Here is a 14,376-nt window from a genome sequence, read left to right on the forward strand (position 1 = left end):
TGCGTAGGCGCCTTCGGGGTCTTGCCCTCGTACTTTCGAGACTCAGAGTCTCTCGTGTTCTTGTGGGACGTCGAGTCTCCTACCTTATCAGGTGTCTTCTTGCAATCGGTCTCTACGACCGTGTAGCTGTCATCTTCGGCGGCAGCGTTGTCCTCTTCCTCCGAGGACATCCCCAGCTCGTACAGCGATGGCGTCGGGGCTTTTCCTTCGAGGGTGGCGTGTGCTACCCTCTGGCTCTTCCTCACACGAAGGGTCTTCGGGGCGAAGACGGAGCAGGCGTTGCAGTCCTCGCTTCTGTGGTCTACCGGTAGGCAAAGGTTGCAAATCGGATGCTGGTCTTTCTGCGCGTACTTGTGTCTGCAGTTCGGGCAGAACTTGAACGGCGTGTTGTCCATCCTCGAGCGTTCAGGCCTCCCTGACCGCGTGGACGTCGACGATCGTCGAAGTTCGAGGTTTTCTCCTTCTTTTCTCTTCGTCAATGGTCTGCGAAGTCTTCTTTGGTCTTCTTCTTCCAATATCTTCTCCAACTTCAAACCTTTTCAGTACTTTCTCCAAAAATGTCTGGAGCCCAACGGGAACGATCCAGACCCGACCGCGGAAAAAAGAATCTGAAGATGGCGCCCAAGAGTGGGAGCTTCCGCAGGAAGCATGCCGACGTCACCGGAAATGCACCCGAGGAGGTGTGACGCCGACGCCCACAAGGGCTACAAAAAAACCCCCAAAAAACCAAAGAAAAGACTACGAATCCGGACCCAACCACAAGACCGCGGAATATGCACAGCATAGTGAATCCAGAAAGATTCACGCTGCAAAACTGGGTAGGCACCAATATCCTCAAAATGAGAATTGCTATGAAGAACTGGGTTATTTTGCAGTTCAAACCACTCCTCATGCGTTAGCCAATGAGGGTCTTCTGTTGGCATTATGCTCTACATAAGACATGTGGGTCCCACTGAAAGCAGCTATATAGTTATTGTGGCTTGGATGATATAGTCACAGCAGTTAGGTCCCCCCTAGAGCCTAACACTTTTTTGTGTCTTTTCTGGTATGGTTCAAGGCACCAGTGTACCATCGCTTAGGATCCTCATGTCCTTCAATATGCCAACTGAGTGTTTCAGGCTCGTTACCTGCAAACCCTGGATTTTTATTTTTTTGTTGAAAATTAATGCAGGATGTCTTTTTTGGGGATATGTAGCTCACTTAACTTGAGGTTGTGTAGCCCCGGACAAAATAAGTTCTGATGCAGTTGCATCTCAAGGTTTTCTACATGGAGCCTGAGAATCTTGCTCTAGCATGGAGTATTCATACTTTGTTGTTGGTCTCTTTACAATGGCCTTTTCCATTTCCACATGCTCATGTAGCATTTCAGAGATAGCTGAGAGTTTAGGGATCTTTCCCAAATGGCCTGTGGACGACTTCTTCCAGCTGAACCTCAAACCAGTACCTGACAATACTGCACAAAATTCCCAGTATTACCCTCTCTCTGTTTTTAATGTCTTTGGTATGAGAAGAGAAAAAGCATGACTCCTTATGGTATAGTGGATGATAAAGACTAAATGCTCTGTCTATCCACATGACCCACTGATGACACTTTGGGAAACAGGACTGGAGCTTTGTCCATTCAAGACAAAGAAACAACAAATTAAATACATTTATTCTATATTACCTGTATGGTTAATACCCGAGGTCTAACTGCCTTCAAAATCAGCTAATTGCCTAAATATATCTTTTTTTCCATCTAATGTTTATTTCCCCCAGTGGCGCTTGTGCTTGTAAACATAACACTGGAGAAAACAGAAACCTGTACGGCATCCAAGATGTGGTGCACTGTAGGTGTTGAGGCAACATCATGGGCAGTCTTAATAAACTCAACATTTAAAGTAAAAAAAACGTTATCAGGAGTCCAACAATCATAATTATGCATTGCATCAAAATGTAGACAAATAAAACTGAATAGCCAATGAGAGTTTCATAACAGAAAACAAATTGAAACAACATTTTCACCTGTCATGCTCCTTGTCCACTAAATGATACCTTGCACGAAAGGCAACCAAATGTGCATAGTATGCTGGTGCTGGGATTGAAACGGAACGAGTACAGCGCACATATGTATGACATAGCTGGTAGGTAAGTATCTGCAACTCATCCGAAGAAAAACGATTGTCATCCCAGAGAACATGGTAGTGAGAAGGTCTGCTTGTACCCTACATTAAAAAAAAAAAACAATCTCAGGAAAATAACAATGTGGCTGCCACGATTTAAGTAGACAACAGAAAAACATGCAATTTTAAGTGTTCAATTTAATAGAGTAATTTATATTTGCCTACTGAAATCTATGGTATAATCAATACTAGTCGGAAAATAACTAAAGTAAAAAGTTACTTACCTCGGGTAATTCTTTCTGGTGAATACTCTACCTGCAGATTCCTCACTTTCTGAATATCCCAGTCGCCCGTATGGATCCAGAAACACTTCAATTCCTTTCCCATGCCGATAGGGAGTGCAGGCTCCACTTCTACGTTATATGGCATCCCTGTGACGTCACTGGGTCCATAAGGCACCACCGTCGGCGTGCTGACATCAGTTTCCATTCATTTTTCGTGTGCCTTCAAGTCAGAAAGAGGAGACTAACATTAAGAGGACATAGTGGATAATAAGCCATTAACAGGGATGTGGGTGGGTTGGTGAGGAATCTGCAGAAACAGTATTCACCAGAAAAAGCATTACTGAAGGTAATTTTATCTTCTGATGGATACTATTACCTGAAGATTGCTATCCTTTTGAATATATTCCGCAAAGAGACCTCAACCAAATGTGGGTGCATTGCTGTTTATATAAAAAAATGCAGAAGGATGGAGATTGTGAAGTGGCCTTCCTTCTTCACTTTTTATCCAAACAGTATTTCATTATAAAAGTGTGGAGGGAGGACATGTCGCCTCTTTACAGAGGTCTGCTACCGGAACCCCTTTTGGCAGTGCGGCGGCAGAACATTGTGGTCTGGTTCAGCGAGCTTGTACATCTTCTGGTGGGTCTTTGTGCACTAAGGCATAGCACTTCTTGATGTACAGGATTTTTTATCTTGATTAGGTCCTCTTGTGCACTGCCTTGGCTTTCATCTTCCCAACATAGCAATGAAGAGCTGATTGGCCAGTCAACGTAAAAGCTGACAGCTCTCTTTAGTCTGTGTAGTCTTCCTTCTTCCTTTGTTGGATGTGGGGAGGGTGAAAGGCTGGTCAGGTGATGGACTGTCATATGTGGAAAGGGGAAACAAATGTAGGCAGGAAAGCAGCTCGTTCTTAGCACCAACTTGTCAGAAAATAAAGAGGTGAAGGGGGCTTTACAATCAATGCTTGCAATCCGCTTACATGCCTGACTGACGTGATAGCAATTAAAAGGAAAATGCTACTTACCAGTATGCATCTTTTCTTGGCAAGTAGAGCTGCAGATTCTTACACTGTGCATTAGATTGCAACCTGGTGTTGGGCTCGGATGATTGCATGTTGTCGTAGTCTTGGAAGAAGTCTTGGTAGTCACGAGATAGGACGATAGTGCACATGGGCATCGGCTCCATCCTTCGCCATGATGGGAAATGATGGAGTTTGTAGAAAGAAGAAAGGATGTCCATGCGTGTATATCTAATTAAGATAGAACTGGAACAGATACAGGCCCTGGGGAGGCAGGAGGCGTGTAAGAATCTGCAGCTCTACATGCCAAGAACAGATGCATACTGGTAAGTAGCATTTTCCGTTCGAGGCATATGAGCTGCAGATCTTACACTGTGCATAGATTGTACGGCAGTGTCTCCCCTTAGCAGTGGTCACCTGTATCTGTTGCAGTAGTTTGAAAGAGTGTTTTGAGGACAGCTTGGCCTACTGCAGCTAGCTGCTTAGCTTGCACGTCAACACAATAGTGTTTAGTGAAGGTGTGTGTTGTAGACCATAGTGCTGCCTTGCAGATGTCTTCTAGGGGAATGTTCCCTAAGAAAGCCATGGAGGCTCCTAGTTTGCGTGTGGAGTGCGCCCTAGGAGGAACTGTTAATGTACGTTTTGCTTTTTGATAGCATATTTGTATACATTTTACAATCCACCTTGCAATTTCAGCTTTAGATATGGGGTTGCCTTTATGTGGTGGAGAGAAAGCTACAAACAATTGCTTTGTTTTGCGAAAGGATTTGGTCCTATCTATATAATAGAGGAGAGCTCTTTTAACATCTAGTGTGTGTAGAGCTCTTTCTGCTACGGAGTCTGGGTTTTGGAAAAACACTTCTAACTCTACAGATTGGTTTAAATGAAACAGAGTAATGACTTTTGGAAGGAATTTGGGATTTGTCCTGAGAACCACTTTATTACGGTGTAATTGTAAAAATGGTTCTTGTATAGTGAAAACTTGAATCTCACTTACTCTCCTAAGAGAGGTAATAGCTACTAGAAACGCTGTTTTCCATGTGAGGAATTGCAGTTCACATTTGTGTAGAGGTGCAAAAGAGTGGCCCATGAGCCTTGTAAGAACAATGTTTAAGTTCCACACTGGAGAGGGTGGTAACCTGGGAGGAATGATTCTTTTTAATCCTTCCATAAATGCTTTAATAGCAGGCACTCTAAATAGAGACAGATGTTGTCTATTTTGTAAATATGCTGCAATTGCTGCCAGATGTAGGCGTATAGATGAATATGCCAAATTACATCTTTGTAAATGTAGAAGGTAGTGCAAATGCTACTTACCAGTATGCATCTGTTCTTGGCATGTAGGGCTGCTGACATTCATATCTGTGCATAGATCGCCGCCTAGTGTTGGGTCCGGATGATTGCACATTGTTGTCCTGGAAGAGTCTTCGAAGTATCACAAGATAGGTGGCTCCTCCCCTGGACTACAGTGCGCATGGGCATCGCCTCCATCCCCAGATTGTTTTTAGCCATTGGCAGAGATGGAGTGAAGTATGTGAGTGATGACCATACTATGAGCATATATATATACATATGAATGAATACTGCAGCTGCTACAGGCGCCTGGGAGGAGGGTGGGCGATATGAATGTCAGCAGCCCTACATGCCAAGAACAGATGCATACTGGTAAGTAGCATTTGCAGTTCGAGGCATGTGGGCTGCTGAATTCATATCTGTGCATAGAATACATAGCAGTCCCTCCATCAGCGGCGGCCGCCCGTGCCAGCTGCAGCAGTCTGAAAAAGTGTTTTGAGAACAGCCTGACCAACAGCTGCCTGCTGTTTGGAGTGCACGTCTACACAGTAATGTTTAGTGAAAGTATGTGTGGTAGACCATGTGGCTGCTCTACAAATATCTTCTAAGGGAATGTACCTAGGAAAGCCATAGAGGCCCCCAACTTCCTGGTGGAGTGGGCTCTTGGTGGGATAGTGAGAGTGCGTTTAGCTTTAGCGTAACAGATTTGAATGCATTTCACGATCCACCTAGCGATCCCAGCTTTGGAGATAGCGTTTCCCTTGTGGTGTGTGGCAAAAGCAACGAAAAGCTGCTTGGTTTTGCGAAAATCTTTTGGTCCTGTCCACGTAGTACATCAAGGCTCTCTTAACGTCAAGGGTGTGGAGCATCCGCTCCGCCAGCGTCTCTGGGTTTTGGAAAAACACCGGCAACTCAATTGTCTGGTTCATATGGAATTGAGATACAACCTTGGGTAAGAATTTAGGGTTAGTGCGGAGCACAACCCTGTTAGCATGTACTTGGAAGAAAGGTTCTTGGATGGTGAGCGCCTGCAATTCGCTAACCCTCCGTAGCGATGTAATTGCTACTAAGAAAGCAACCTTCCAAGTCAGAAACTGAAGCTCACAAGAGTGCAGTGGCTCGAAGGGAGGACCCATCAGCCTTGTAAGAACCACATTGAGGTTCCATTCTGGAGCTGGTGGGGTCCTTGGTGGAATGACTCGCTTGAGTCCTTCCAGAAAAGCCTTGATAGCAGGGACCTTAAAAAGTGACAGGTGTTGCCTATTCTGGAGGTATGCTGCCATAGCAGACAGGTGAATGCGGATGGAAGAGTACGCCAAATTGCATTGATACAGGTGGAACAGGTAACAAATGATGTTTTGAATGGAAGCATCTAGCGGGTCAATATCGTGGTTAACACAGTAAATGACAAAACTCTTCCATTTAGCCGCATAACAAGCTCTAGTAGTGGGCTTCCTTGCCTCCCGAATGATGTTCATGCAATCGGGAGGAAGATTGAGGTAGCCAAACTCTAGGACTTCAGGAGCCAGATCGCCAGGTTGAGCTGTTGCGGATCTGGGTGCTGAATGTCGCCATGGCTCTGCGTCAGAAGGCTGGGAGTGAGATGAAGCCTTTGATGCGGTACCACGGAGAGTTCCAGAAACGTGGTGTACCACGGTTGGCGAGCCCACGTGGGAGCAACCAGGATGAGAGTCATCGAGTGCTGCCTGAGCTTGCGTGCCACCAGCGGTATCAGAGGTGCTGGGGGAAAAGCGTACGCAAATCTGCCTGACCAGTTCATCCACATCACATTGCCCTGTGATTGCGGGTGTGGGAACCTGGCGGCGAAGCTTTGGCATTTTGCGTTCTCCTTTGTGGCGAACAGGTCTATCTCTGGATGACCCCACCTTTGGAAGTACGGTTGGAGTACTGATGGATGTATCTCCCACTCGTGCATTTGATGGCTGTGCCTGCTGAGCAGGTCCGCCATCTGGTTGTCCTTGCCCGGGAGATGCTCTGCCATGAGGAAGATGTTCCTCTGAATGGCCCACTTCCACATGCTCTGAGCCAGATGAGACAGCTGCGGAGAGTGTGTGCCTCCCTGCTTCTGAATGTAGTACATGGCTGTCTGTTGTCCGTCCGGATCAACACGACCTTGTTGCACAGATGTACTTTGAACGCCTTCAAGGCCATGAAGATTGCCGTCAGTTCCAACACATTGATGTGCATCTTCCTTTGCTGTAGTGTCCATAGTCCCTGCACTGTGTAGTGGAGTACATGCGCTCCCCATCCCTGGAGAGAAGCGTTCGTCGTCAGGATAATCTGTGGCACAGGCTCTTGGAATGGTCGGCCCTTGCAAAGGTTTTGTGGATTCCACCAATGCAGAGAGTTGTATGCCCGACCGCTCACCAACACTAGGTCTGTCAGTTGCCCATGAGCCTGAGTCCACTGACGTGCTAGGCACTCCTGAAGCGGACGCATATGTAGTCTCGCGTGCGGGACAATGGAGATGCAGGAGGCCATCATGCCTATCAACTGCATGAACACTTTCGCTGGAAGCGAGTGTTGAGGTCTGAATCGTTGGACCAGCGTTTGGATGCTGGCGATTCTCACTGAATTTGACTGCGCAGTGGCTGCCAGAGTGTTTATTGTCGCGCCCAGATACTGTCGTACATGGGCGGGCTGGAGATGGGATTTCGGGTAGTTCAGAGAGAATCCCAGATCGTGCAGGAGATGAATGGTGCGGGACACGTGGTCGGCGCACTGCTGTTCTGATTTTGCCTGAATGAGCCAGTCGTCCAGGTAAGGGTAGACGTGGACGTTCTGGCGGCGTAGATGCGCCGCCACAGTCGCCAGGCACTTCGTAAAGACCCTTGGCGCCGTGGTGACCCCGAACGGCAGAACCCTGAACTGGTAGTGCTGGTCTTGAATCGTGAATCTGAGATACTTCCTGTGGGAAGGATGCAGGGGGATATGAAAGAATGCATTTTTTAGATCCAACGTAGCCAGGAAGTCCCCCTGTTGAAGCAGAGGGAGTACCTGCTGCAATGTGAGCATATGGAAATGCTCCGAGAGAATGTACCAGTTGAGGGGCCTGAGGTCCAGGATGGGCCGTAGGGATCCGTCCTTTTTGGGGATTAGAAAGTACAGAGAGTAAACTCCTGTACCCCTTTCTTGCAGTGGGACGAGCTCTATTGCCCCTTTTTGCAGCATGACCTGAACTTCCTGCTGCAACAAGTGCAAGTGCTCGCCGGACATAGGACGGCTTCTTGGAGGTATGTTTGGTGGAGTGGAAGTAAGTTCCAGACAGTAACCGTACTGGATAAGAGACTTGACCCACCTGTCCGTGGTGATGGATTTCCAAGCGGGCAGGAACTGCTGGAGTCTCCCCCCGACCAGTGTTGTGTGGTCGGGGGGCAGTGACAAGGCGTCACTGCTTGTTGGCGGTGGTGGACCTGGAGCTGTTGTTTCCACGTCCCCTGCCTTTGATGTTGTTGCCTCTGTAGCCACCTCTACCCTTGTTGGTGTATGAGGTTTGGGTATTACTTTTATAATACTGTGTGGACTGCGATGCCTGACCCCTTGAGGTGCCTCTGGTATTGGAGCGACGAAAGGAACCACCCCGAAACTGCTGAGACTGGAGGGCCCCCATAGACTTAGCAGTGTCTGTGTCTTTCTTCATTTTTTCCAGTGTCGCATCCACCTCAGGGCCGAACAGGTGGCCAGGATTAACTGTTTGGTTCAGGATGGTTGTTTGTATATCCGGTTTGAAACCTGATATCCTAAGCCATGCATGTCTTCTCAGCAACACACTAGTGTTGATTGCCCTGGAGGCTGTGTCAGCCACGTCCAGCGCACATTTGATGGAAGCGTTTGTGATGAGCTTTCCTTCCTGAATTAACATTTCCCCTGCCTCCTTGTACTGGTCAGGCAAGTGTTGCAGCAGTGTTTCTAGGGTGTCATAATGAGCCCTATCGTAGCGTGCAAGTAGGGCCTGCGTGTTTGAGATACGCCAAATATTAGCTGCCTGTGCAGCAATCCGTTTCCCTGAGGCCTCAAATATTTTAGACTCTTTGTCTGGGGGAGGAGCGTCACCAGTGGTCTGCGAGTTCGCCCTCTTGCGTGCGTTGGATACCACCAACGAGTCCAGTGTCCCTTGAAGTATGTTGGATCCGAGGGCGCTGCCTTATATTTTTTTGTCAATGCGAGGATTGATGACACGCGCCCGGGTGGGCTCTTTGAAGACCTCAGTCGCGTGCTTTAGCACTCCCTTGAGCATTGGCAATGTCTTGACTGACTTTTCGGCCACTGAGAAAGTGTCAAACAAAAAGTCCACATCCACAGGATCTGAGTGCAGCTCGACATCATGGTTAGCTGCAGCTCGCTCAATCAAAGAGTTGAAGGCTGCCGAGTCCTCCGTCGGTGAGGTCTTTGCAGCAAAGAGCTGCGGTTCCTGACCCGATTGCGGGTCGTCCGGGTCGCCTCCGGCAGACCAGGGCTCATGTTCCTCCTCCGGATCAGAGTACGCCGGATAGGTGTACTCGACCTCCTCATCGTCACCATCCCCAGCGTTGGAACGCGTTGGCGAATGTTCTAAAGCTTGTGGAGAGGCAGGCTCGATCGGGCCGAAGTACCCGCAGAGTCCTTTTTATTTTTGAGAGGAATCCGAAAATGTTCCAACACCGGCTCCGTGGTGATTTTCCTTTTGAGGAGAGACAGTTTTCCAGTATTGGCGTCGATGATGACCTCTCGACACTCTTCCTCTGCAAGCGGCTGGAGCCGAGGCTTCGCCACCCCCAGTGCCGCTTCGGGCGTCGACACCTGCTTCGAGGGCACACCTGCCCCATGCTTCGGAGCGAAAGCCTTCGGCGCCGACTTCGGCGGCAGGGTGAAGCGGATAGGCGTGTGCGCCTTTGTGGGCTTCGTTGCGTGCTTCGGCACCACATCCTCCGGTTCGGGAACCACAGCGTCCTTCCGAATCCGTTGCAGGGACTCCGCGACCTTCTTCGTCAAGGCCGTGGAGGGCTTGACCGGCTCGAGCGATCTCCGGGAGGCGGGTCGGCGAGAGGCAATGTCTTCGGAGCCGACACTTCACGGTCCCTGTCCCCGCCGGGCGGAGCCGTAGAATCGCCTTGACGCTTCTTCGGGTCATCGACCTCGACCATTTTCGGCGCCGACGCAGTCGCGTCGGTCGACTTCGTCTTCGGCGTCGATCCCGAGGCCTTCGGGTCGGCCATCTTGGCACGGCTTTTCAGGTCGGCCATTTTGAATTTTTTGGAAGACGACGCCTCCAGAGCCTTCTGCACCAGTGCAGCTTTCACTTTCGGTTTCGAAACCGGAGGAGTGGATCCCAATGGCTTCACTTTCGTTTTTGTTAACGGGAGTGGCGCCTTAGAAATGTCCGTGACAGGGCCCGGAGGCGGGGCTGCTGGACTAGTAACGAGGTCTTGGGTAAGGCCCGAAGGCGATCCCTCTACCTGGGCCGCATGAAGGGGATTGACCCCTGAGTCAGTCTGGGGACGCTCTTCCTCCGAGCTGTCCCCCACGGTGGCAATTGCCCCATCGTCGTCCCCTACCTCGTCGCCGGCTTCGTCAAAGTCCTCGTCTCCCGCGTCGTAGGCATCACCCTCAGACGTGGGGCTAGAGTCCGAAACCCGCATGACATTGTCGTCTTCAACAGATTCTTCGAAGATGTCGTCCGGCGGGGGCGCCGATGTTGCCGATAACTGGGCCTGGAGTCTAGCGGCCCGACGAATCTTGAGAGTCTTCTTGCACCGGAACTTCGAGCAGGCCATGCACCTGGCCTCATCATGGTCCGGTGACAAACATTTGTTGCACACAGGGTGCACATCGAGGTGTGAATACTTGGAGGTGCACACCGGGCACCTCTTGAACGGAGTTCGTTCCATGTCTGGAGCGTCGAGTAGGCCCGTCCGCGCCGAGAGCACGCGGATGGGTAGCAAGAGTTCGGAGCTGAGAACAAACAAAAACCCGAACGAAACGATACCGACGCTCAGCCTAAAGACCTTTTGGTCTCGAGTTAGAAAAGTTTACAACTATCGATTCCGACAGAGGGAACCGAAACACATCCGAACCCAATGGCGGAAAAAAACAATCTGGGGATGGAGGCGATGCCCATGCGCACTGTAGTCCAGGGGAGGAGCCACCTATCTCGTGATACTTCGAAGACTCTTCCAGGACAACAATGTGCAATCATCCGGACCCAACACTAGGCGGCGATCTATGCACAGATATGAATTCAGCAGCCCACATGCCTCGAACCAAATGATATTTTGGATGGAAGCATCTAGGGGATCAATTTGGTTATTGTTGCAGTAAATGGCAAATCTTTTCCATTTAGCAACATAGCAAGCTCTAGTAGTAGGTCTTCTGGCTTCTTTAATGACAGCGGTGGGCAAGACTCTGGCTTCCGGCTCCTGGAAGATCTGTCGGAGTCGAGAGAAGTGTCCTGGGTGCGGCTGGAGCCGCGAGAGACACCCCGGACGCGGCGGTTGAACCGCGAGGCCTCTCCGGATGCACTAGGAGCTGTGTGGAGCTGTGAACTGCTAAACCATAAGGGCCCTCCGGACGCAGGAGGAGCTCCAAGAAGCTGCGAGCTGAATTTTGGCTGTAAATGTCCCTAGAACGAGGCAAGTCCCATGATAGGTGACAGGTACGTGGCTGATTCCGCAAGGACTCCTCTTTTGGTGGAGCTGCAATCCCTTCTTTTTGAATGCGGCAAAATATGAACCTTGTGAAATTACTATAAGGGGCTCCCCTATAAACCACCTTTAATGGACTACTCGCATTGGTTTTGCAAACTTATCTAAGTGGCTACCCATATTCAATATACAGTTTGGGATCTGAACTTAAAAACCTCACTGGGAAACAGGCCCTAGACTAAACTAAAACTAAGAGGATTTCCTCACAGCAGGGGCCACCAGAGGTACTATTACAAGAACCATCTAATGAAAGCCTGGTAACTAATCTCTGATGTGCATGAAAAGTTGATAACCTCATAAGAAACGGAGCCAGGGAGCGGGAACTGGGTGCTAGTCTTTGTGTTGCATGAGCGGTGCACCTGTGTACTGGCACTTTGGAGCTTTACCTCTCTGACTGTGTCGACTAGGAACTCGGCAAGAGCACTTGCTTTAATGCTGGATCAAAAATAGTGGGCAGCAGGGTACAGCATATTAACCTTACTGGCGGTCAAGAACCACCAGGTATCATATTGTCGATACAAACAGTTTGATTAAAACTACAACTAAAACAACACTTAAGTGATTTACTACACTACAAAGGCCTATAAAAAACTAAGACCGAGAACCATCTTTATGAAGAGGATGGGAACGGAAAAGGCAATTAGAAAGAGTACGGGCAAGACGGTAAGAGCTGGAAAGTCTGTAGTAATTCCTGGGATTAAAATGCATTTTACAAAATTAAACCCAGATGAACAGGGGCAAGTACAAAAAGATCAGATAGCTAATGAAAAAAAAAGGGAATGAAGAGATTGGAAAGGACAGAACACATCAAACTCTAATTCAAAATCAAAGGACACCTGAAGATCCTCAAAAAAGTATCCTAATCGATCTGGAGGAAATAATTCCGACCTCTAATGTATCAGGACCAATAATACTGGAATCACCCAAAATACAACAATCTCAAGAATATAACATTACCTGTCCAGATATTAATATCAAAGACTTAATATATCACACGGGACCGCAAAAGGAAACCCAGAATATTCAGAACAGTACTCCTCAAAAATCCTCAGACCTACAGGGATTCCTTGAAAAATCACCAGATCTCTCTCTCTTTAAAAATACAGGTCTCTCTAATGATTACACTCCAATATCCAAATCCCTGTTTACACTGCAAAATATCCTGGAAGCAGTTCTTATTCATCTAGGAAATATATTAGAAAACTCGGATCAAACACTTGATACCCAACTAGGAATATTAAAATTTCTAGTAGAGGAAAAAAGGAAGAAAGAGCAAATAAAGTCAACAACAATAAAAGGAGTTTGTGATAAATGTAATGGGGAATTCTTTTTTAACTCAAAAGTTGAAACAATAAAAGCGCCGAAAGGAATTCAACTAAGGAATCTAAGGGTAAACAGGTTCCTAACCTGATATACTCTCTCAGAAACCTTTTCAAAGAGGAAACCAAACCAGTGTCTCCCCAACAGCCTGTAGCTTACTATCCAATTTTCTCCAAAAGAAAATCAAACTCTACATTGAACAGTCCAGTAATATCTCATCTTAAACCAACTGTTGAGATTGACTTATCTAATGATGACACACAGGGCCCAGAAAATGCAAATGACAAAAGAAATCAAAAGATGACTAAACTGAAAAGGAGAAAGGCGCTAAGAAGAATTAAGAAAAAGAAAGCTCGTAAAATAAGATTTCAGAATAACCCTCCTCCTTTATTAGATAAAGAGGAAAGTGCAGAAATGTCTCAGATCACTAAGACAAAGGAGCTGAAATCGCCGGTGAAAACCCAAAGTGACATCCTTAACCAACTGAGTAAATTAAACCCAAAGGCAACACATTTTTTACCAGCAGGACAAGGCCCGACAAGTCCGACATTAAGAGAGATCCCAAAAAGACCATTCTCTATTGAGAAAAAGGATCCACAAATAGAGGAGACCAGGTCTAATTATCTGGAAATCACAGACTTATTCCCCTCCCAGCAAGCTCCACTTAATCGCGACCGTATTATTAGTCTGCTACAAAAGATTCAGCCGTTACAATCATTAGCGCAAAATGAAATAAAACTAGTTATGTTCCCAGAAAAAACAAACACGACTACAGCGATTGTTGAATTCTGGTCTCCAGGAATTATATTACAGGAGTGTGAGACTTTACACAAATAAGGTAATGATCTGACCCCAGTATTAACCGCATGCGCGCTAGCGCAATTCTGCTCCTGTGCTGAGTTTTTTAAAACCGCACTTTACGTGACGAGCTGGGCTAGTCATCAGCGTGCGAGGAGGCTACGCCATGACGAGCCCAGCTCGTCATCAGCATGGAAGGGGTTAAAGAACAAACCTCAAAACAGTTATATAGCAGAACTACCCGTCAAAACGCTGCGATTGAAGCAATCCCTTAGATCAAGTTGCAGAAAATCTATTTGTGTCCATAAAGAATGGCGGAAGAGAAATTTGGAGTAAAAATATCCCCCGCATGGAAATAAAGATCATTCCTGGGCCTGGATCTCGGAAACCCTGAACAGTAATAAACAAATCAAGGACAACAAATTCTCGGTTTAGCACAGGCTTGACGATCTCCTCCTGGAACATAGTGGGGAAAACTAAAGAAAAAATGGCTGAAATAGCAAAAAAAAATTCTCCAGCAATAGTGGCCCTCCAAGAATCTTGGTCTACACAAAACTTCAATCAGGAGAAATATTTGGTATATGATATTCCTGCAGAGAAGGTTGATTGAGGACACGCGAAAGGTGGGATAGCGATCTTATTAAATGAAGATTACAAATGGGCCCAAGAAATAATTCCAACTAACAAAAAATCACCAATGTATCAAAATCAAGTGTGAGACAAACCCTTCAGAACCTCTAAAAGATGTATTAATTTACAACATCTATATCCCTCCTGGAGTATAAATGGATGCACACTTTATAGAAACCCTAAAAGACATCGAACAAACAATAGAAAATCATGGTTATCCACCACTTCTC

At 47.3% G+C, this 14,376-nt stretch overlaps 1 protein-coding gene across 4 annotated transcripts in view; it reads right to left on the minus strand.

Moving 5' to 3' along the window:
* The window catches only part of AGO2 (argonaute RISC catalytic component 2), a 517,461-nt gene that overhangs the window by 10,949 nt on the left and 492,136 nt on the right, over positions 1-14,376 (minus strand). For all 4 annotated transcript variants that reach the window (XM_086966263.1, XM_086966266.1, XM_086966265.1 and 1 more), the window contains exon 18: positions 2,005-2,204. In XM_086966263.1, coding sequence (XP_086822389.1) covers positions 2,005-2,204 — 200 coding nt within the window. The remainder of the gene's footprint in view (positions 1-2,004; positions 2,205-14,376) is intronic.

Source organism: Lissotriton vulgaris, chromosome 4_1 (genome assembly GCF_964263255.1).
Source record: "Lissotriton vulgaris chromosome 4_1, aLisVul1.2, whole genome shotgun sequence".
Lineage (NCBI taxonomy): Eukaryota > Metazoa > Chordata > Amphibia > Caudata > Salamandridae > Lissotriton > Lissotriton vulgaris.